Genomic DNA, 24,872 nt, shown 5'->3' with positions numbered 1-24,872 from the left:
ATAATCATCCATTGGCTCCCGGCAATATATTCAGCGGCAACTGAAATTTGAACCTCACCCAGACGGTCAAGTTGACGAGCGGTGTTGATTTCCATACAATTGCTACATTAATGAATCAAGAAACAAAAGTGACTTGAATCACGGCCGACAATAATTAACAGCAAAAAAAAAGCTCAAGTGCAAAATTAAAAAATATATATTTTAGCCGCGTGTAAAACATCCACGAAAAACGAAATGCGTCGCTTCGTCACAAGTATTTTAAGAATGATGGCTACGGATAACGTGGAACGGCTATAGCGTGTCTGTGTGCACTACCACGAGCATCTGTCTGCCATTTACTACCAAAATGCAATGCTAGAGAGTGCATCCACTGTACTTTCCGTGGCTTTTCCTGCAGCAAAGATGCAGACCAATTATCCATCATTAAAAACAAAGTAAACAGCCATTTTTTTTTTAGAAGCTCGATGTGCCTACTGAGGCTTCCACCCACAGTTGTCTAAAAATCACATGCCCCCGGCCATCCGTGCCATTCTCATTATCTGCTCAAGCCGCGTGTCAAGGCTTCTTCATTAACTCTGCCCCCACTGGCAAAAAAAAAACCGTCTGGCTCTCTCTCTCTCTTCCAAAGAAAAAAAAACAACCACTCGCACCGCGTTTTTGTGCATCGTCTTTAGACGCAATTGCGATCAGGCGCCGTTGTAAATTGCCAATGGGTGCTTGCACTCTGCCTGGCGCAGTTTGCGAGTACAGGCAGTCCTCGGTGTACGTCCTCTTGCGGTGAGCCGTTTTAGAACAACGCGGCGCGCTTTGTATTTTAGACCCATTTTATCGACACGCGCGAGGCACTTTTCGGAATAAGGTCACCCGCGACGCGACACGCGCCACCCTAGCCTGGCACCGCGACCCAACGGCGTTGCCAGCAGCCAGTGGCGGTACGATAACGAGCGAGCTTTACCGTGCAGCGGCGCTCTTCCCTTCGTCTCTCGTTGTGAACGTACGCCGTCAAGTTTCCTTGTAGCTTTACGTACGGGTAATACTGTATTTCTTTAGTTTAGTTTTTGCTTCAAAGACGGTATATTCGGGTTCACGTGATTTTCATTTTTATTTAAAGTATTATATTGTGTGTACATGGATTGTGTTAATTTAGGCTAGGATAATTTCGGCGGTTGTGTCTGTGAGTGCAGCGAAATCCCCTAACCCCCTCCTTTACCATTATTTCTTATGGGGAAATTGCTTTTGACGTAACGCAATGTTGAGATACGCGTGCTTTTCCATGAAAGCAAAGGAGTGCCTGCATTACACAATCTAGTCATCGCCACCTAATGAGTTCAAAAACTCAGATGTGGCAGACCCATGCCGACGCGCCAGCCACGACTCGCTTGCACGCAAGTGGCTGGGTGGCCCTGTGCTTAGATCGCTCAATACACTATCTAGTCCGAGTTCAAATCCCAGTCGGTTGGCAACTCAGCCCATCAGCATCCGCTACCATCCGAGGTCTATAAAATCAGAACCGCTTTGCGAACTAAAATTTAATGTTCATGCCACGGATTAACTGAACCCCTGTTACGGGAACGTGGAATTTCTAACCGCTCGTCCTGGGGCTGATGCGAGTGCTGCTGGAGATATGCACGTCGAAATCTAGAGTGAAACCCCATTTATTTCGGACTTCTTTTTGCGTGTTTAGTTTGTTGCCCTTCCCCCGCACCTCCGGTTAGCAGCGGTTGGCTACGTACGGTGCGAAAGAAGCTCAACACGTGCGCGCACACACACACACGGTGATAAAGCAGCGCAATTCTTTACGGCCGCGTGTTTGAGGAGGAGGTCGGACGCAAGCGCGTGGCTCAGGTGAGATCACGACCTCCGGAGTCGTGGCTGCGCACAATCGCAACGTGGGTGCCCCGCTGGATAAAGCGTGGGGCAGACCAGGCCCTCACCGCACCGTGTGGTTTGTTGGCGGCCGGGAGGAAATCTCCAGCCCAAGATCTGAGGACAGGCATGGTGCAGTGGATAACGGGAGGTCGGGCGGGGGGAGGTAGTGGGGGGAGGGGGTGGAGGAGGGCCAAGACAGGATGAGGGGTTTAAAGTGGGGTCTATTTTTTATTATTTCAGGCCGATAGTTTAAATCTAAGCGAGCGTTTCTCTGTGCTATGCGGGCTGGTAGACACCGCATGCCGCCGTCTAAAGCAGCAAAAAATTCAATTTCGTGAGATTTGTAATGGCAGTGTGGTGCAATAGAGGACTAATGTGTCGTTATTAATTTCATACGACTGTCATCAAAATAACATTTACTTACCCAGGAAGACCTCACTGAGCCCCAAGGAATTTCCAGGGAGGGTCCTGTTAAGTTTAACAGTTTGCTTTGTGGTTTTTACCCGAAAGAAGTGAATGTTCCTAATTTGGCAAATTTGCCCAGAGATGGCAGCAGACATTGGCCCACTGCTTCCTTTTTTGAATAACGCAACGGGATCTCTTTAACGTGCACTGTGACGCAGAAGGTGCGCACTTACGATTAAATATGCCCCGCAGGAGAAAGCGCAGAATTAATTTGCACAAATCATAGGTGCTTGGTGCTAATTGCATGTTTTCCTATCGGCTATGGAAACTAAATCTGCACCCCCCTTCAAAAACATATCTACAGCAGTCCCTCGGTTTACAGTGAGATCGATTAACGGGTTCTCAGTGAGCGTTGCGCCTCCCGTAGGGCTTCGACTAACGTTAAAATGTTGATTAACGGTAATGTTTACGTGATGCATGTAATTCCGATATTCGATTGACAGGTATTTCGGTTAACAGTTGTTTTCGTGGAACGGATTAAAGACGTTAACAGAGGGACTCTGCTGTACAGTACACACTGCATTATAAATTATTAAAACGCAACACTGCAGCACTATAATTATAGTCAATCGTAAAGTTGATTGGGAAATTAAAGCCAATATTCTGGAAATTCTGTTCCCCATCGTAGGAATGTAGAATTGCTGCCACTACAGGCTCGGGGCCCATAACAGAGATGAGGAATGTCCAACACTTGCTGGATAATTAAGAAACATTGACTTAATTCATTAAATCAATGCACAAATGATAGGTGCTTGGTGCTAATTGCACATTTAATATTTTAACATTCATATTTTGTTTCAATCAATCCACGAGTTTTTATGCATGTGGGAGAAACCTGGAGAAAACATACGCGCGCACGCGTGAGCGGGTGCAACACTCAATCCCCCGTGCAAATGGAAACAGATGGAGATTAATCCACTTGTTGTACGCCCATACCCTAGCAATCCACGGTATGATAGGAACGTCAACACCCATGGGATGAATCTCGCGACATTTCTGCGATCCACCAACCGGGGCGTTCATGGCCACCATCGCTCAATTCTTATTCGCACAATTAGATTGCACGTACAGGGAGCTTTGGAATTAAAATAAAAAATCTATTCAGGAATTGCTTCGCCGACTCCACGCTGGGAAGACGCCACAGACAATCTCAATGCCGATTTCCCCACTACGTGGCACTTAATTATCAACCTCAGACGGATGATGATTGATGATGGACGAGTGATGATCATCACCAATGATGATGATGGGCAGAGTCCACCCCCGCGACCCCAGCCAATGTTTTAAACTGCAACCTTCCACTTATTGAGGCGAGACACTCCAACCGCACGCTTCGAGCTAAAAAAACAGGCGAGTCCTGAGAGCCATTTCGGGGATTAATGCAGACAAGGAGGGACAATGTACTATGTACAGTATGCTGAACTTCTTTCGCGAGGTACGTGGCCAACCATGCTAAATCGGAGTTGCGGGGGCGGTGGGTTGGGGAAGGACAACCAAGAAGTGTAGAGCGAACAAGGATCCAGCGGCAAATTGAGTTCCCTGAATGTCCCGTCGGCTCACAAAGGGGCTCCCCCTCCCCGCTTGCCCACGTGGCAGTAGCAGCGGCATAGCCGAGTAAGTTTACCACGAGTGGTAAACGAGTGGTAAACTGGCAGCGGCAACACCGAGAAGGAACAGGGAAGTGAATGTGCGATGGCGTTGATGGTTTAACCCCGAGAGGAAGTAAGTGCAGGGTAGGGGGGGGTAAGCGGGCAGCGGGGGGGGAGGCATTGGTGTTTGTGCTGATACTGGGCCCGGCCACCTGCTTGTGTGGTTTGCTACGCCGTTCCGTTCGTGATAACGCTCCCGAAAGGTGCTTATTGCAGGACGCGGAAATAATAAATGTGTTCAAATGACATCATCCAAACACCGTGTCGTCCCCCTTCCGCCACCCCCCCACACCCACCCAAATTTTAGCGGCACTCCGTCTCTGTCCGTGGGCCATCCCCCGCCACCCCCCGAATACAGCGGTGGTAATTCTACGTTCCTACAGCAATGACTAGCCAGTCATTTTGTAGACCTTGTAGGTGGTATGATGATGATGATGAGTGTAGGGGTAGAGTGTAAATAGTTCATCCCTCTCGTGATGGTGTATGAATAGGCCATTTCCTTGACATGAATTGGATGTATTCCGTGTGATCTCAATTGAAAGGGAGGGGGGGGGGGGGGGACATTGCACAAACGAGGCCCTGGACAATCTGTGGAAGATAATGAGGCGAGCTTGGGAAAGGAGCAGCGGATGGAGGTGTCTCTCGTCAGAGAAGCACGGAAGGCTTTTTTATTCTACCCCCCCCCCCCGCCAAATCTCCAGATCAAAGGCGTGCGCGTGCAACCGCGCACAGGTCTGGCTCCGGCACACGGGACGTTACCAGCAGCATCCGGCAGCGCTGTGGCAACGGAGAGGCGGGCACAGCCGGCCCGGCTGCTCGCCCACCCCCGGGGGCAACCCCCCCCCCCCCCCACCCCGATGAACGTGCGGCCGCAGCGTCGTCGGAAACGGAGGGAGCGGTTGGCAGCCGGTCGCTCTTCGTGTTTGCCGGCGGTGGCGACGGTGGTGTCACAGGCGCTTGGCGGCTACAACGCAGCGAGTTTTGGCGCAGTAGTGGGGGTGGGGGGGGGGGGGGGGGGAGGGCACGGGTGGTGCATCTGCCAGTCATCCCAGTCGGTCAACCCGTGACACCTGCCGGGGGTCTCTCCCACCGTGACCCTCCCCGGTCAGCGGAGCCTTAGGCACTACACGTGGCCTCAAAGTGCACCTGGCCTGGCACGGGCGCCGTGGTGACGTCCCTGCAACTTGGTGGCGGAGAGGGGGTGTTCACACAGGGCACAGGAGCAGAGGAGGCAGATGGCGGAGGATGCGGGGGGCAAAGTGGGGGGGGGGGGGGGGGTGGTGTTCACCTGTTTAAGGCGTCAGAAGCGCTTGGCTTTGCGCAGCAGAATTGATGCATGGAGTCGGAGTCTCTGTGGGTGTTTGGGTGGGTGGGAAGAGAAGGCGTAATTAGTGTTTACAAGAGCACTGTACAATTCAATCCAGACTCTCATTAGGCGCACGTTGTAAACCGCTTGCTCCTTATCCTTCCTGCCCATCTCCTCCGGTATGTAGCTTCATTTATTTACCCCCGATTTGCAGTGCCAGATTAAGGCTCCAATGTAGCAGAGATTTCCAACATTTTGTGTGTGTGTGTGATTACAGAGCAAATTACTGCATGAATGAACCTGGCGACACAAGGTTCGATTCCCAGCCATGGCCAATGTAGGTGGCAAGTGATGTCAGGACTAATCCTGGCCGGGTCTCCTCCATCAGCACCAGTGAGACAAAGCCAGCAGGCCACGGTGTTAGCCACACTACAGCCTCTTGCGCCGTGCCGACCTTAATAGGTGCTCTCTAACGGCACTCACCCCTGCACCTTGTTAATGGCTACACAGCAAGTAATTGGGGAATGGTGGGTACGGTGGGTAGCGCACGGCGCTACAAAGCGTGGTCACCACAGCTTGATTCCTGGCCGAGTCCAATATGAGTTGCGAGTGATATCTGAACCCAGTCTGAGGCAGCCCCGAGGTTGACTCGGCCTCATGTTGGTGCAGTGTGCAAACATCAGCAGCCAGGAGACGAAAGTGGCCAGGCGTGGTGCTGGCCAGGCGTGGTGCTGGCCAGGCGTGGTGCTGGCCAGGCGTGGTGCTAACCACACCACTCCAATGTGGGCTGTTGTGCTTATTAGGTGCCTGCTAAGACACTTGCTCCACTGGTCTATATGGCTACATAGGCAACCTTCATATATATGTGCGTTTATATAAATAGTGTATCTTCCAAGATTATTAATATATAAAAAAAATTTGAATTCAGTATCTGTTCAAGAGATATCTGTGTGTTATGCAAACAGAATAATGTTCATGTGTACTTAACATCTCAGGAAGTAAAACCGATCATTTTTGAACACGACATTAAATCATGCAACACATGGAAAACCAATCCTTCTTGAATAAAGAGACGCAGTCTCAACGGATCTTAATCCTTACCGGGCTAAAGTAAGAACTGTGATGCTACGCTTTAACAGGTGTAACCAACACAGCGTTGCCCTGCTGCGGGGAAAATGTAATTTTTTAGTTTATTGTTACTATCGTCCGTTGTTATATGAAAAACAATTCCAAGGGTTTTAATAGCATTGAGGCGAAACTCATCTCCATCTGCACAGTGGTGGTAATTACACATTCCTAAGGCTGGGCCGCCAGTTAATCCCAGAAATTGACACCATTGACTTCCCATATGTGCACGTCCAGCCATTCCGTTAACCCAGCACTGAGCGAGGGGGCTCCCCCCTTCCCCACACACCGTGCGACTCACGGGGGAGTTGCTTAGACCATACTTCACCTAGCTGGTCGGCGCAGGTTGGCGAAGGAGAGGGAGGAGCATATATGTGTGCAGCGTAAGAGTCGAGTACAGCACTCGATGTATATATTTGCACGATGTTGCATAGCCAGCACATAGCTTGACAGCCGCCTGACAACATATCCGTGCGTGGAGGTTCCCCGACCAGGCTCAAATCTGCTGTCGGTTGCAATCCGGAGGACTGCTTCACATGCATGCATGTTGGACTTCTTTCGCACCGCACGTAGCCAACTGTGCTAATTTTAAGTGTGTGGGGGGTGGGGGGGGGTGTGTGGGGGGACACAACAAACTAAACACAAAAGCAGTTCTAAAAAAATAATGCGTTTTCATAGGCTTCCTACGAAGAAGAGGTACCGATTTCACCACCACGTGTGAGAGACAATGGCAGGCTGAGTCGACCCCCAGCTGAGTGCAAGTCGACCTCTAGAACCACTGAGATCCACGCCGGCTGGATCACGCGAACGCAGATACGCGCACACACAGATATATATATTTACAAATGGTTCGGAGACTTTTTTTTTTCAAACGACGGCGCTGACGTAGCTGAATTGAACAGGATGATGATGAAGATGAAGAAAACAGAGGGACTGAATTCGGAATGTGCGCCGAGACAGGGAAATTCCCGCGGGGCCTGCACGTCGTCTCGCACGAGACGATCACCTTCATTGTTTGCTTATTACATTTTCCCATCGTTATCAGAGCGCAAGGCAATCTATAGTCCGTTGCATAGCCATCAACCTCAGGCTTCCCCGAGGACCTGTGGGGGAGCGGCCAAATCGGACACGGGCGCCGAAGAGCGGACGGGAATCTTCTCGGCCAATCGGAGCGCTCCGTCGCAGAAAGCGGGCGCACGCCGTTCGGCTTGCTGCGTGTCCACGGCTCGTCCCATTGGTGCGTGCAACACGTGCGTGGACCAGACATTGCTCTCCACCCGTGATTGGACGCCCGATTCTCTGAGAGCGTAGACAACTAATTTTAGTGCTCGCGGACCGCACACGCCCTTTGGACGTTAGGTCAGCCAGCCAGCCAGCCGGCCACAGTTTTTCTAATATAATACAATCATTTAGAGCAAAGTGTCAATCCACTGCTGGATGAAGGGCCTTCTCCAACTGTGCCATACGAGACACGGGAGACCCAGTTCAACACTGTGGGACGCGGGCGATATCACCCCCATGTGCGCGCACGTGGAGGCACGGCACGCAGCCAGACAGGAATCCACCCAGGTCATCCAGCCAGAAAACTTTTTCCAATATAGTATGAGTGTGACGCACAGCAACAGATCACAAAAAAACATTTCCATTCTTGCCATCGATGAGGAACAAATGTCACATGGGTTAGCCCGTGTCACAGTGGCGAGATATTAACTACCTCGCCAGTAGTTAATATCTCGCCTGTAGTGTTATTTTGGAGTTTGCGTGTTTCTCTCCCTGTGGTCACGTGGATTTTTCTCCAGATCCTCCAGTTTTTCCCTCCACGTTTAGAATCACACACGTTTAGAGTATTTGGCTGCTATAAACTTCCACACGACAAGCCACTTCGTTGAGCCATCATTGGCTAGGTCGCTTCTGAAAAAGAGCTCTATATAGCTCAGTGGGCCTCACCTGGTTAAATGAAAATAGTTGATACTATTTCTTTTGTTTAAAGGAGTGTGCGGTCGTGGGTTAACTGTTCACATGAGAGTCGGGAGAGGAAATTTTACATCTCTCCAAATGACAGCCACTGTGGGCATGTCGCGTATTTCGCAATCACCAGACGCATGCAGCTCATAACCACGTGATTATATGTGTGTATATATCACGAGTAGAGAAGCCGTCGCTCTTCAATGTAAATAAGGGACAGCTGTCACCATGTTCATGCTCTTCTCACAATCCGCCTCCTGTACTTCGAGTCCTAACATTCTTCTTTATTTACGTCATAATGAAATGGCAAGGAAATCTGTACTGTGAGGTTTTTTTTTATATTCTTTAGGAAATAAATAATATTCTGGCGGAATAATTACATGACAAGGAGCACAAATTCAAAATCTAGAGCAATTATAAATGAACCGTGACGTCGTCTGTATTCGTCATTCCCACCTCTTCGCTGTCTATTCGTATCAAGTCTTCCATATTTCTCCCGCCGTTTCAAGTTCAATCAACGTTTATTTGCTACACGTTTAGCCAGTTACCCAGCTAGTTTTGGTGGCAACTTGCCCGCACTCACTAACTATAGAATCACTGTTGGGGTGAAAAGGAACCCAGCCAGCAGCAAGCCAGGAACCTCGAGGCAAGTATGAATAATATATTTTTTATAGCAGTATGATTGAGAAGATTTGGTGAACGATGTAAAAGTGGACCACGATGGGCTGCAAGGATGGGAGCCTGTAAAACCCTGCACACCAAGCCGTCTGGAATAATTTCAATTGCATATCTGCTATTTGTTTGAATTCTTGATGCTGTTGTTATAGTGATAAGTCAAGAAATATCTAGTCTGTGCTCTCTGGCTGCCCGGGTGTAACGTGGATTATGTCCTTGCCCAGCCTGGCTCAACAAACCAATCAACCGGTTCACTTTCATCCTGTAAATTCCGCAACAATTTTACCCCCCTTCCACTGTCGGCCTCGTGTTCGGAGATGGAGTAACCATTCTGATTGCTCGCAGAACAGTTGCAATCCTTTCTGTTCGAGATCGGCCCACGGAAGTTGACATCACGGAGCTACCTCCAGATATCCCTTCAAGTGGCCTCCGGTTGACACAGTAGAGGGAAGCACTTCCCCATATTGTATGCACACAAAAATACTGTTCGCCTGTAGTACGACAGTAAAACAAATGCATGAATAGTCAGTGCTGAGATTTAGTCAAAATTTAGTGTGGGACCAAAATGCAGTGCGTCATTGATGACCGAGCTGAGAACGATCAACTCCCTCCACTTCCGAGAACCCTTTTCAAATCACAACCGGCTGAAACCTGGATTTGAACCCAGCCTCTCACCGATTGCCAAAGCTCAGCGTCTCTGACCTCTCAGCCGCTTTGGCCACCACCACCTGGCAGGCACGAGACTTAACAAAATCTTGCTCATAACACTCGCGTCGGCTGCAATTACGAGGCAATCTATCTTTTTAGCTGGCATCACCGTGCATAAAATGCTCCACTCCTCAAATACGCCCGACCTCCTTCGGCAGATGCACGGTAAACGCCGCGTCGAATACCTTTATTGGTGGGCACATTCCATTAATGTCACATACGTTTGGTTACAAGGATGCCCCCCTTTGCTTTACCGCGTGAGTGTCTGCATCTCTTAGAGGGAGAGATGTGCCTCCACCCCCCACCACCTACCACCCTCCCGCATTGTTTTACGGGAAATTTCGTTTGAGCAACGGAGCTATAAATAACGCTTCACGGCGTCATAAGCATTGTTCCACAGTTGCATTCCACCTCTATAAATCCATTAATTTACTCCCCATGCATTTGGGAGAGAGAAAAAAAGATGTAAGGTCACAGGCACATTTTAGGCCATCATCCCGCAGAGCGCGAGTGAAAAATTAATGCCATATCACAGGAAAGTCAACAGTCATGCAATGAAAGTCAATTTCTCCATTAAAATGTATTTTTTTTATGCCTCCCGTTACACGAATCGGATCGCGAATTGTAAGAACCGTTTACGACATATGCAAATTGCACGCAAATTAGTACCTTCCTTAAACACCGTTCACCACGTACGGTGCGAAAGAAGTTCAATGTACATCCCGTGTTAATGTTACGCGAATGCTAACGGAACAAAGCGTTGTCAAATGAAAATAAATTATGCACACGAGATCGTAAAAAAAAACTGTGATGATTCGCGACCGCTCTCTGCCAGCGGTTCGGCGAATTGTGACCACCGAGGGCCGCGATTTCTGTTTTTTTTAAGAAGCATTTCCTTCATCACAATGTGGCAAACGTAGCAGCCGCCAGTGACCACGGGGTCGAGCGACGCCGTTATGAATCGGAGCGTATCGATTCCTAAAACGGTGCTGTTTGATGTGCGCTGCGTGAGATGCACCGTAGCCAATTGGCGATTGCAAGACCCACCTGGCGAAATAGGTATACAAGTACACAAAAGCAAAACACGCAGACTATCGGCAATACAAACGACTGGCTTGGGGACGTTTGGCTAAGTTCTCATTCGGTAGGTTTTTTTTTTTTTCACGTGTGGGGGCGCCCAGAATACATAAAATCGCCCGTCTCAATCAAGAGGGATAACGCTCAACGAATCCTAACCTAGTTGCTGTACTGCCCAACTCAGTTTACCCACCGAGCACGATCCACCGACCCTAGCACAAGCCCAGCTTCAAAAGTTCCGTGATGACGTAGTCCTGCTGCTGCACTATTTAAGACCGGAAGCAGGTGGATGGCTTCACTCTTCTGGCAAATCGGCCGATGATGCTGGTTGATGTAATTACCAGCGAAACGTCGTACTACTCAGATTGCAAATGTTGTGGATTTACTCTCCAACACACCGGTGGGCTGAAGTAGTAAACTATTTGGCGTTTTGTTTACGTGACAAATCCCTTACCGATTGGCTGTGTCGGGTGGTGGAGGGTTTGGACACATTTATACTCACGCGATATAACCCAAAAACCTCTATTATGAATAATATTGGTCGCGAAAGCCTACGGGTTGAAAGTATGCATGCATTTTTAACTTCTTTTGCACCGTACATAGCCAACCGTGAGGTACAGGTGAAGAACGAACTGAACGCAAAAAGCAGTTCCAAATAATGAGTTGTCAAACGAGATTTTTTTAAGCGCATAGCTCCAGTGGCTTCCTAACATTGGAAGGAAGAACGTTCCAGACGGCTGCAGAAACGCAACCAGTGAGCCTGTCTTTGTTCGATGGTGAGCCCCAAAAGCCACTGCTGCTGCTGCTGTCAGAAGGAGCGGCGCGTTTACGCGATGATGGTTTATGCGCTGTGTCGTGCGTTAATCATTTGTGATACACAATGTGCAGGACTCCAGGGGAGCATTGCCACCACGTGGCAGGAAAACGCTGTCGATGTAAATCGGGCAGAGGAGTTTGCGGCGGGTTGGACACGTGTGCGCAGGCTGGAGAGGGAGGAGGAGGAGTGAGGGAAGGCTACGGAGACACGCACTGGAGTGGCACCCAGAGTTCAGTGACCAAAGAGAAGCGATGGACCTGACGCCAGACACGGCGGTGACGAGACCGCAAGAGCGAGCGGAGCGTGAACGGGTATAGCCAGCCGCGCCACGGACAGTGCGGTAGCATCACGAGGAAGGTCACAGATTCTCAGTAACGAGCAGAATTCCCAACGCGTGGAGCAATATTGCTGGGTCTCACAATCAACCTTTTATTGCACAATAAACAAGAATCTCCCATATAGCTTGAACAGGCTGTTTGGGCAACAGCTATTAGCGGGATAGCACCTCTGAAGGCCCGAACGGCAAACAAGGGGGTGGCCAGTTCCACGCCCGGCCGCCTTTGTCTCCCCAGTCGCGATGTTTTTACACACCGCACCAGGTGCTCATGTGAGGCCGAGTCGACCTAGGGGAGGCCCAGAACTGGTTCAGATAATCGTTACTGGTGCTGGCGGCGAGCGGGAATCGTGCCCGGTTCACGGGGTTCCTAGCGCAGCGCGCTAACCACTACCGCTCCCACAACACACACAACACAATGTCCCACCCTTGTGCCACGACCAACACGGAATCGGTGCGCGCCAACACACGTTTGCCTTTCGGGGTTTGCAACGAATACGGGGGGAAAGTTTCGAGGCGTTGGGGGAAATAAAAAAAAAACAATAATCTTTATACGCAAGAAGCCATGTTACTCCGCAAGCCCTCCGGCCAGCCATCCATGCGACAAGGTCTTAAATCGCACGCGCCGTCCGTGAAGAAATCCCAGGTATCGCGGCGCCCAAATCCACACAGTTGACAAAATCTATTTCTTCCCCTCCAATGCGACGCGAGGGATCTCGGCGGCTGAGCACGCCGACGCGCCGTCGTCATCACGGCAACTTTTGAAACCCATCTGTCAATCAACCCACGCACTGCAAGAAGGCCTGTGCAGTGCGTGTTAGTCACGTGGGGTTGGGGGGTGCGTTGATGTTTGGGGACGTCGAGGAGGTGGTGGTGGTGGGTGGAGGTGGTGCGGCATGGAAGTTGGGAGTCAGAGTGGAGGTTGTTTCACCGTGCTTCACAACGCTGGATGGTAACAGGTTCAGGTTGATCACGCGTCACCGATGTTAGCTGTGACAGGGAAATTGAACTCCAGTTGCTGGTTAGGTGGTGTCACAGCACAATGGCATTAAGCACACTTGTGCCACTGCTCCGGGCTTGCGTGCACATAAAGAGGTATGCAAAGACTAAGGCATTGCTGCTTTAGTGTGTGCGAGTGCTCAGCTCACAGTCAAGAAGTTGTGAGTTTAGATGTCATACTGAGCTCGACGCAGCCCATCAGCGTAATCACTCAAGGGCGGCTAAAATTAGCACCGACTTTGTAGAAAATCAACAGTGGTTCACACAGATGGGCTGACTGCCTCTCTCCCCTCCCCACACCACGGCAATGTGGAATTGCCACGACCGGCACACGTCTGTCGACCCGCAATGCGACAAACTTGTTGCGTCGTCTCGGGGGCGATTGACCCACGACTGCCGGGTCTGTCCCGGGACGTGGTGCTATCGTGCCTGCCACACGTCCAGTGGCCTCGAGGTGCAGCTAGCCTGGCACGACCGCGGTCGTGATATCACCGCAACTTATCGGCGAATGGCAGCTATTGTTACCGTGGTCGTCTCCGTGCGTCTACGGGGTGCGTCTGTGTGCTTATGTTTATTTTGTGCGCGCGTGTCGTTGTGTCTGTGCGCATGCTATGCGTACGTAATATGCGCATGCGTGCAGGTGTGTGCGTGCGTTTGCGCGTTTGCTTTACCTGCAACGCATGGGAGAGTTTGTGAGGACGGAAGCTTTGGGTGGCACCGGGCAACAAAACTGGTGCAAGGTGCCCAGCGATCTGTGGATGCGCACACACGCACACCAAGATCAATGTCCCCGTTAGCGGCAGTAGTAGTAGTAATAATGTAATCTTGTAATTCAACCATGGCACAGCATTCACTCGCTCTCGCAGAGAGAAAGAACGAGTCAATGGTGACCAGCCATGATCTGGTTCCAACAAAATCGGAGCACCCGGAGAAATGCTGATGTTTTACACACTGCACCAGGTGCTCATTTGAGGCTAAGTCGACCTAGGGGAGGCCCAGGACCTGATCAAATATTCGCCACCGTTATTGGTCGTGGGCGGGAATCGAAGTTGGATCGCCGGGTTTGTAGCGTAGTATGCCAGCCCCTACACTACCGCTCTCATAAACACGCACGCACACAGTTGCGCAGATAAAAAATTGTACAGACATATCAGCCCCCGTCTGTTGACTCCGCGCGTATATTCAGAGAAGCAAATGCAATTATTCGGATTTTATATATACACGTTGCCACAGCACAGCACAGTGTCCACATCGTGTGCCCCTTATTAATTCAAAGCCTCTCTAAGCCACGCATTCTGCACACCAGATTGCCACGCACTGTACACGCATTTTTTTTTTGCCAACTGACCATTTGGCAGGGCACGGAGCGACGCATGATGTCGCACCGCACACAAACTGACAACGGCTTGGCCCACAGCTGACGCCCTTCTCCGTGCACACATTTCGGCTAAAGCCCTCGCCGCAACGTCGCTCGCGAGCGGTCCAGGGGGCGCTACGGCGACGAGATGTTAAATACCTCGCCTAGTATACAGGAGGTTTGTGGGTTCGATCCTGACCCAGAGACACCTGTATATTTGGAGTTTGCGTATTCTCCCCGTGGTCGTGTGGATTTTTCTCTGGAGTCCTCCGCTTCTGCCCTCCACATTAAGAAGCAACGTCACGCATTCAAGAGTATTTGGCCGCTGTAAATGTACACCTGATATGCTACTTCGTTTTGCTATCGTTTGTGGCCAGGTCCGCTTCTGAAAAAAAAGAGATATAAAGCTAGTGGGCCTTACCTGGTAAAATAAAAAAAACAGATTTTTGTTTAGTTCATAGTCAGGCCCTGCAATGGTAAAATAAAAAAAACAGATTTTTGTTTAGTTCATAGTCAGGTCCTGCAATGTTCATATCAGGGCTCTGCGACACATTTGGCCACTATCGAGTCGTGACATAGCCAAGACGGTTGGGCGTGCAGCACAGTACTGACAGGGCTCGATTATTGCAACTCACTACCCTACGGGACTCCTGGCAAAAACATTTCCAAGCCACAGCGTGTACAACATTCTCTGGCATGCGCAGCGATGGGTACTGCAAGATCAGACAATGTCCGTCCAGTGCTCGCCGAGCTTCATTGGCGCCCAGTTGCCGAACGAATAGGTTATAAGGTTGCACTCATTACACGCAAAGTGCTCGCCACAAGTAAACCTCAGTGCCTTGCTGATCACGTCAAGGAGCGTGAACCCATCATGCAAACTCCAGTCATCCTCGCAGAGGCTTTTGGCTAACCATCGAACAAAGACGGTCGTCGCACGCTTTCAAATGCACTTCTGCGGCCGTCCGCAACGCTCTCCCTTCCGATATTAGGAAGCCACTTGGACTAAGCACTTTCAAAATCTAGATTTATACTAATTTCTTTCGAACTGATTTTTGTGTTAAGTTAGTTGGCCTTCCCTCGCACCTACGATCGGCACGGTTGGCTACATGTGGTGCGAGATAGGTTCAACGTACGTACGTGCGTACAGCACGCGGCGCTTCGAGCGGACGCAGGGCTTAAAACCCCACTCACAGGTCGATTCACTACGTCGTCGTCACCAATACACGGATCAAAAGATTGTCCCCGAGGCTTTTCTCATTGCGCCATGCAAGCACCGTGCACAGCCAACCGTGCTTAATCGCAGGTGCGGGGGAAGGAGAACAAACGAAACGCGTAAAGCAGTTCTACAAGAAATGAGTGTTCAATCTAGATTAAAAAATTGTACACCACACCTCCTTTCACAGCCCTGCTGTAAAGACTTCAACTGCTTTTGAGAACGGCAATAAATGTCACGCCTCGATGCCTGGGTTCTTCCGCAATGCAAGGGCACCGCTTTCCCATGGCATGCCTTCAGTTTCTCCACAGGCTGACCCACTGTTGTTGACTGCCCCACACCCAATGGTACCAGTCTTCCTTTTATCGACCTCGCCAAAGGGGTGAAAGATAATGGGGCGAGTCGACCCGCGAACCGGGAAACTTGCGAACCTTCCCTGCTTGCGAGTCGCTCACCGTCGTCGTCACGAGCAACAGGGACGCAAAATAAAATTGTCCCCAAGGCTTTTTTCGCCATTGCTCTGCTCCTCCTCCTCCTCCTCTCGACAGCCGTGCCGCCACAAAGACTCCAACTGGGTTTTTGAATGGCAACAAATGTTTTGAAAACAGACGCCTGGGTCGTTCTTCCAGGCAGTCCGTGACGGCACTGGTGTTTCTAAGCCGGTGGATTGCTTTGGTGCCGCCAACAAAGCGATCGTCTTAAACGACACCAGGATGGTGCAGGGTGAGCCGGGGGGGGGGGGGGGGGGCATCACGAATTGGGGGGAGGGGGGGGGGCTCCTTACCAAACATAAGCAAAAATATTTGGTGTGTTGGCAGTGGTGCACGAAGCATGGCGAACAAAATAACAACTCAACACACTCGTCAATAGCACCGTGTGTGGCATTAAAAAAAAAACAAATATATACAGTAAATAGGCAACGTTTCGGGCAATGGCCCTTCTTCAGTGCACGCAGAGAGGCTAGAGAGAGTGGAAATGAGTTGGAGAGAGCACTTTACATAACATGGGTCCTAAAACTAATTAATTTACTTAAAAAAAATATTTTCTGATTTAGAGTTAACATACATTCCGAAGCACTGGTTCTTAGAGCATCTAAATGGGATAATATGATTGAAGGTGTTCGTGAGTTATGTTTTGAATATTTACACCTGGGGGATTTCTTCTTGTTAGCATGCTAATATCTCATTCCCATGTCCATGCAAGGGAATATTTTTTTTTACGTTTTCAGCACACTGATGACAATGCCATTGAATGTGTTTACTTTTAATTTAATTTAGTTTTTCTCCCCACTCCTATCGGATTAATGTGTTTAACACTTTTCACGTTTTTGAACTTCACCGTACTACGCTTGGAATACGGATATCATTTTGCAGGACGTTCAAACGATGCAGAAATGTATTTAAATGGACCCTTACCACTCACAAAACGTGCGTCGAGATTATGTATGAGAATCGATTTGCTTATAACGAGTGCAAATGATATGCTCATGTCACACTTAGGGTATTGAAATAGCAAAACTGTGCAAACGATTTGGTAAAAAACGAGATAAAAAATGTCTTCAATTCTTAACCATTATATCGCTATTGTGAGAACTCTGCCAATGCACCGGATGTGGTAAAGGTGCAGCCCTGCAATTTCTTGCTCATTTCACTGCTGGCAGAAAGGCCTCCCACTATAAAGGGGTTCTCTGTCTGGCCTGCTCTCTCATCCTGGCCAGATGACTTGGAAAGAGGTGGGAGTACCCACACTTTACCCCACCACCACACCTGACCTGCTGATCGACTAACTGCGGTGCACCAATGCGTGCTGCTGGGCGTACAGAGTTGATGGAATGGTGGGGAGGGTTTCGAACCTCGCTCGATTGTTGCAAACGGTCACGCATCAAAAAAATTATAAATAAAATACAACTATTAAAAGTGTAAAAGCGTCTTCCTGTTCAAACAAATATTGGCGCAGTGATTATTTTCTCCATAAGTATCTCGAAACCAGTAGTGGTAAGATGTTAACTGCCTCGCCTGTTATACAGGAGGCCGTGGGTTTGATCCCGACTCTGACGCCTGCTGTATATTTGGAGCTTGAATTTATTTCTCTCTTTCGCTCTCCCCGCGGTCGCGTGGATTTTACTCCCATCCACATTAAGAGATTAAGAGCGTTTGGCTGCTGTAAATTCCCACATGATGATAAGCCACTTTGTTCAGATATCATTTGTAGCGAGGTCACTTCTGAAAAATAAAAAAAAACAGCTGTATTTAACTCGGTGAGCCTTACCTGGTAAAACAGAAACAAATGTTGAGTCGTTCGTTTCTTTTCAGACAGACCACTGTTGACTGCCCCACACGAAGGGTACGGAACCCCCTTATATCGACCTCACATGGGGTGCAGATAATGGGGCGAGTCGGTCACTCGGAGGGCCTGGATTTGAACTCGCAGATAGCGTCGCCATCTCTGAGGTATACAATATATATAACAAACAAGAGCTATCATGGGAAGAAGACTGTCTCACAATGTCAGACAAGGGGAGAACTACACACAAACGCAATGGCTTGAGTGTCGTATTAATATTAATACACCACTGACAAACAATAAGCGGGCAGCCCGTTACCCGAGCCACTGCGTCACGTGGCCAGCGTTTTTGTTTGTATAGCAGAATACTTGCGGTGCTGTCTAAAAGCACTGTAGAATATGCACCAATCCAAATCGTTCCTGTTGCTTTCACCCACGAAACAAAGACAAAAAACCCCCGTATAGCCTTAACAGCGTGTTGGGGCAAGTGCTGTCAGCGAGCACCTATAAAGGCCGGCACGGCACACCAGGGGAAGGGTGGCCTGCACTATGACCTGCCGCCTTTGTCTCCCTATTGGCGATGTATATACACTAGACCAGGTACTCATTTGAGGCCGAGTCGGCCTAGGGGAGCCCCAGGACCGGTTCAGGTAACTGTCGCTGGCGTTGGCCATGAGCAGGAATCGAATTCGGGGTCGCCTGGTTCGTAGCGCTAACCGCCACACACCCGCTCCCCACGGCTCACACACACACAACCACCCACACAACCACACACAAACACGCGTACGCACCCACACACACACCTAATCGGCAGGCACAACCTCGATCCTTCACACGCGCACACCGAAGTCACTCTTATTACGCAGCCTGCACTCGAAGGTCAGCGTCATGTGGAGAAAACGTCAACTCCTTCTGCCAAAACAAACGCACGGCTGCCCGGACTACCGCTTGCTCTTCTCCCAGATGCCTAAGGGTTATGTCCCCCCCCCAAAAAAAAACTGGCTCTTCTCCAAAGAGGGCTTTGCGGAAAGATTACAGCCCCCCCCCCCCTCCAACACGCTTCCCATCTGTGGCTTTTGACGCATTTGCCATGGACCTTTCGCAAATTACTTTCATCGGGATTCAGAGACACGGAGGGAAGGACGAATTAGAATTTCAGAGGAGGACGGGAGGCTTGGGAGGGGGGGGGGATATGGTGGGGGGGGGTAGGAGGGGTCCGAGCACCGGGCCAGCATCGCTGTGAACCTGTGTTTGTGTGGGGGTTCAGCCGCCCGTGAACGAAACTGGGTTCTCGAGTGACGCGTGCCGTCACGCCGATGACAGAGCAGCAACAACAAAAGTAAACACCCGATCGTGAGAAAAAAGTGACTTTTCACGCAAAATACGCTACATTACAGCTCAAAGAATTTCAAACGTTCGGTACTGACAGACATGCGGCGAACATCTTTAAAGCAGGGCACGTGGGAATGAGGTCACTTGAAGGGACTTTGGTGGTTGTGCGATATCGCTTTGCTTTTCCAACCAACACACGGGGTGATGCACTCTCTTGCAACATGGACACCAAATGGCACGATTGGAATTGAAATGAGGCCGTGCATGTTTTATGGTTTCATTTTTTTGGCCAAACTACCGATCAATGTGGCCAGTTTTCTCTTCGGTAAGTCCCTAAGAAGCAGTGCAACTCTGTCCGAGATTTCAGTAATCACTTCATTATCGCTACAAGAGTTTAGTTGCAGACGGACGTAAAAACAACAAAGCAGATCCCTGACCAAACAAGCACATGTGAAAAACCCTCTTTTCTGTTGCTCGAACCCGAGCCATGAATGGCAACTCCGCATTCCTATGACGGGAACCAGTTTCACCACAGAACACAAAAACCCGCGGCTGACTTGTTGACTTGTGCTCAATGCCTAACGGGCCCTGAGAGTGTGGGGTGGGGGCGGAGTGTGGGGACACTCAGGAATCGACGAAGGTGGCCAACAGAGAGGACCACAACGCCAGCGTCATCAGTTCGCGATGAGGACGCGGCTTCGCTCCGTCAACGAGCGAGCTCTGGCGCTTATCGATGACCGCTGTGCAAGCGTAACGGCGCCCCGCACACACGCACGCACGCCCGGGACTGGCGTGCGTGCGTGGTGAGCTCGGAGTGGCTTCTCTGCGGTTTTCTCCGGCAGCTCCCAATGACGATGGCCATGCAGCACCGCAGCCGATCAAGGCCCCCACACTCCACCCCCCCCTCGCCCACCCACCCCCTTCCCCATCCTCCCGCCCCCCCCCCATCTACTCCTGCCAGGACAACGCAACGTGAGCGAGTGCACCTTGTTGTTCCCCCCGACGGCATTATTATTATTATTGCCCACTACGCTGTACGCGCAAATGGTTCGCGGCGATCTGCCCCGTTCCCGCAATTTTTGTCATTTCAAAGTAAAATTGGGGCGCGCGCGAGATGCATGATGCATGGGCAGCGGCGACCGCCACGTCGCGGGGAAGAGAAAAACGCTTTAATTATTCACCGCCAGTGTTCGCTGCGGTGATGAACGCGGCTAGAATGGTCGGGAAGGGGGGGAGGGGGAGGGGGTGCGGTTCATGACCACGGTAGCCGCGGAGGCGGGAGATTGTGGGGGATTTCATGCTTTCGGGTACCGACCCCCAGGTTAATACCAGCGAGATTTACTTCGTCGTGCGAATGTTAAACGCCCCGCGAGGCGTTGCCTGCGAGGGTGAGAAACGCCGTTCACCATGTCACAGCCCTAAACGTAATGAGTTTGCTAATTACATAAAGCTAAAACTTTTTCGTGTAAATGGCATTAATATCGCCTAGGGTTCCTTAGTTCGTGGTCCTTTGCCGCACCTCGGATTAGCAAGGTTGCCTACGTAGGGTGCGAAAGAAATTCAACGTACATACAAAGGACCCACCGAGTAGGCATCGACTCTTATTAAGGAGGTACGCGATTTGGCCAGCACCTCGCCCTAGCCGTCTATGTCTACCGGGTGAGAATATTTTCAGGCTGCGCCAGGTACTCATTTCAATCCGAGTCGAATTAGGAGAGGCCCAGGAGAAGGTCAGATATTGCACAACATTTGGTATTTTCCTTGGCTTGGAATCGAACTCAAGTTGCTCGCTTCGTAACACTTCACCATTACATCGGAGCCCCCCCCCCCCCCCCAGACAAACAAAGAAAAAGATTCCCCTGCGTATAGCCTTGAAAGAATGTTGGGACAAGTGCTGTCAGCGAGCTCCCCACACGCACAAAAAGATACATACCACACATACACACGGATGCACTGGTATATTACAGAATTAATTTAAATGACCAAGGTTCCCCTTCAAAGCTTTATCGTGCGAGAAGCCACGGAGGAATTGCTATGGAAGGTGCTGTCAGTGAGCGCTTGTTAAGGACGATATGGCACGTGGTAGGATGGCAAGGCCAACCTCATGCGTGACTACCTTTGTCTCTCCAGTGTTGGGGGTTATCACATACTGCATCAAGGCAGTAATTTAAGGCGGGACTCAAGCTCGATCAAATTCTTCTTAGCCACGGTCAGGAATTGAACCTAGCTGCAGTGATTGTGATGCAGTGCCCCAATCGCTGACACCAAACGATGGTTTATGCAAATACGCCAACAAAACATGGACACACAAACACGGATTTACACAAACATCCAGGAAAATAACACAAACACATGCATATACAAAGATACACAATACAGTAACAATATCCGCCTTTCGCCACAAAGTGACGGGTGACGTCACCTGTGCCAGGCCAGGTGCACTTTGAGGCCACATGAAGGGTCAAACGCTCGCTGACAGGAGGTCTCGGGCCCGACCCGGGCGCCATGGGTTGGCTGACTGAGATGACGCGCAGATGCACCAGCTGAACCCAAACTGCACCAACACTCCGCGTCTTAGTCGCCCCGCCACTCGACTCGTTGTTGTGAGCGTCGCTCTTCCGCCCTCCATTGTTTTTGGAGTGTGACTGCCTCCAACTGCCCAGTAGCGTCCTACACGAGCCTTCCCCACAGAGGCCGATCTTGATACCCGCTGGTACAGATACACTAACACACACAGACACAAAAAACATGAAGATCCCCAGTATAGCTTTTAATAAACTGTTGGGGCAAGTGCTTGTTCGCGAGCACCTATGAAGAATGGTATGGCACACGAGGGGGTGGGGGGGTGGCCAACACCATGCCCGTCCACCTTTGCCTGTGGCGTTGATTACACACTGCACCAGGTACTCATTTAAGGGTGAGTCGACCTAGGTAGGGGAAGCCCAGGACCGGTTCAGATAATCGTCACCGGCGTTGGCCGTGAGCGGGAATCGAACTTGGGTGGCCGGGGTTTTCAGCGCGGTGCGCCACCGCTCCCCACACATGCACATAAACGCAAACTCGCACCTCAGGATGGATGGTTAATCTACAAGCCACCTCTCTCTCCCATTGCCCATGTATCCTGCTCTCCATCCCATGCCACATATATCCTGCTTTATCATGCATCTGTGCACGCAATTAAATCCAAAGGACGTATAAAGGGATGATCCATCAGTAGTAACAGATGTGTCAGCTCCGAGCAGAGGGCATGGAAATAAAAAGCAAAATGAGAACGATATAATTATTACTCTTTTAATCGTAAACAGCATCCCACACTCATCTTTAACAATCATCGTCATCATAATAATAACAATAAAACAAAACTCATAGTGTGGATGTATTGCTCGAAACCAAACGCATTATTCGATCAAGAACCACATTATTGTGTCAGAGCCACATTGAATAAATCCTTGGCAGATCGGGGGCATTCGTGATTTGTTCTTGTGATACTTGCTACGATAACAGTGACACCATACGGACACCTATCAGCACCGCTCAGATACTGCCCGATGCTGGGTATCACTTCGAGCAACAGAGAGACGGCGTCGTCTAGCGCACAAGTGCAATGAACAGTGGGATATAATAAACAAATGGCCAGGCATCTGTTACGCATCTTAATTAAATGCAATGCGACAATAAATGAATACGGATTTTTTGCCGAATGCATTGTGAAGCAGGCGACGGTAATGCATTGGTTATATTGAGCAATGCACTCAGATGCAGACCGTGGCAAGACGTTGCTATATCGAGCAACAGATTTATCAGCCAGACAAGTGTAATGCATTGGTTATATTAAGCACTGCTTTGTCATATAAGCAGCACCAGGCTTTTGCCCATATTGAAAAATACCGTGTGCCGTGATATTAGACAATAGGCAGCATGCCTATATAGCACGATAGAGCAATATGTTACGTGGGTATTAATAATGTATGCAATGTGTGTTGAACCGATGCCTTCATTGCGCAACACTTTATGATGTGATGACCAGGCGGCATTTATGTATGTGCTATTTTCGCAATACATGCTGATACAAGCTATGCTAATCTATTGCCTTAGTTGAACACTAATAGCTTGCAACGAAGGCAATAGGAAAGTATTAAAGATTATATTTTAATACAGTAAATCTAGAAATCGAATATACAGTGTAATGTAACGTGCTTTTGACTCGGACTTCTTGTTCTCACCGACTATCATCGTCCAGATCGCTGGTCGACTGGAGCAGTAGGGGCAGCTACAACGCAAGGTAGACTGAACATGTCCTGTGCCGGGTGTGGAAATATTTTCCTGCTCGCCAACCAGGATAGATCTGGATAAACGTAAGCCTTTCTCGTAACTAGATACAGCATCTCAAAACCTGAATAAAACCTTTTTTTATTTTATTTATCTTGGCACGCAAAAAAACGTACAACCCGGAGGTTGATTGATTTTAAACAATTGCAAATATATGTTCACCACCATCAGTGCAGCAAGTAAATCCCCTCCTGTCGAATACGATGATTAAGCTAATATAAAATCAGACTAAGCCAACGACTGCTCGCCAATAGAATAGTATCACTCTTAAGACAGCTCTGATGTCGCACGAATGCTCGCAATGCCCATAGTGCAATGGCCATCTTAGTGGGAGTGGACGAGTTAAAGATTCTAGATTTGAAGCTTTCGTGACTGCAAGGATCCATACTCTTTGGTTCTATTCGGTAAAGTCACGTAGGTAAAAAAACAAACAAAAAACAAAAACAAAAAATTCACGACGTTTCGGCCACAACACAAGTGGCCTTCATCAGGCGAAGGGACCAGACTGTCTAGAAGACAGCGCTGTCCTCTAGACAGTCTGGTCCCTTCACCTGATGAAGGCCGCTTGTGTTGTGGCCGAAACGTCGTGAATTTTTGTTGTTGTTTTTACGTGACTTTACCGAATAGAACCAAAGAGTATGAGCTCAAGATTCCTCGACCAGGATGCAGTCCCGAAGCCAGGTCCACACCTGTGAATAAATAGAGTCGCACAACTTGGTTGCATGCAACCAAATCATATGTTTGTGCGTGCACGTCTCTGGAGCAACCAATTGTAATCATTTGCACACAACCCGTTCCACACAGCAGAGGATTATTGTACTTCCAGTCGATCCGCTCAGAGATCCACAGCGACCTTTTTTTCCCCCCTATCACGTGGCGCACATTTGCGACCATTAATTGAATCTCGTCATCGTCATGCAACCACTTGCTCAGAAGTGGACAAAGCAGTTGCAGGAAATGATTCAGTTGCGCGATTTTAAATGAGATTTGCGTCATTCAAACCGACTGCCCGGCTGTGAACACGGCTTGAGAACACACGTGCATGAACAGAGGAACCAACTTACAGAAGAGAGATGAACCATATTCTTGGGTCTTTTGGTAAAGTCACGTAGATAGGTTCAAAGAAAATAAAAAATAAACTACGACGTTTCGATCGCAATGCAAGCGGTCGTCTTCGGGAAAAGGAAGACGACCGCTTGCATTACACGATCGAAACGTCGTCGTAGTTTTTAGCTATTTTTTGTTATTGTCTTTGAACCTATCTACGTGACTTTACCAAAATACCCAAGAATATGAATTCCTGCAGTCAAGAAAGCTTTAAATCAAGAGAGATGAGCCAACTTCCAAACGAGAGATGAATCAAACTTCC

The 24,872-nt window shown here is 49.5% G+C and overlaps 1 protein-coding gene across 2 annotated transcripts in view; it reads right to left on the bottom strand.

Moving 5' to 3' along the window:
* LOC116951299 (uncharacterized) overlaps nucleotides 1–24,872 on the bottom strand; it is an 82,623-nt gene that overhangs the window by 41,818 nt on the left and 15,933 nt on the right. The window contains exons 2-3 of one of the 2 annotated variants that reach the window (XM_032969822.2): nucleotides 13,661–13,741; nucleotides 5,272–5,334 (exon numbers count right to left, since the gene is read on the bottom strand). In XM_032969822.2, the coding sequence (XP_032825713.2) occupies nucleotides 5,272–5,334; nucleotides 13,661–13,741 (144 nt within the window). The remainder of the gene's footprint in view (nucleotides 1–5,271; nucleotides 5,335–13,660; nucleotides 13,742–24,872) is intronic. The other variant, XM_032969823.2, reaches the window with a different exon arrangement.

The sequence above is a fragment of the Petromyzon marinus genome, chromosome 42, assembly GCF_048934315.1.
Source record: "Petromyzon marinus isolate PM22_M1 ecotype Great Lakes invasive population chromosome 42, UKy_Petmar_22M1.pri1.0, whole genome shotgun sequence".
NCBI classification, from domain to species: domain Eukaryota; kingdom Metazoa; phylum Chordata; class Hyperoartia; order Petromyzontiformes; family Petromyzontidae; genus Petromyzon; species Petromyzon marinus.
This window is presented reverse-complemented; position numbering and strand designations above follow the sequence as displayed.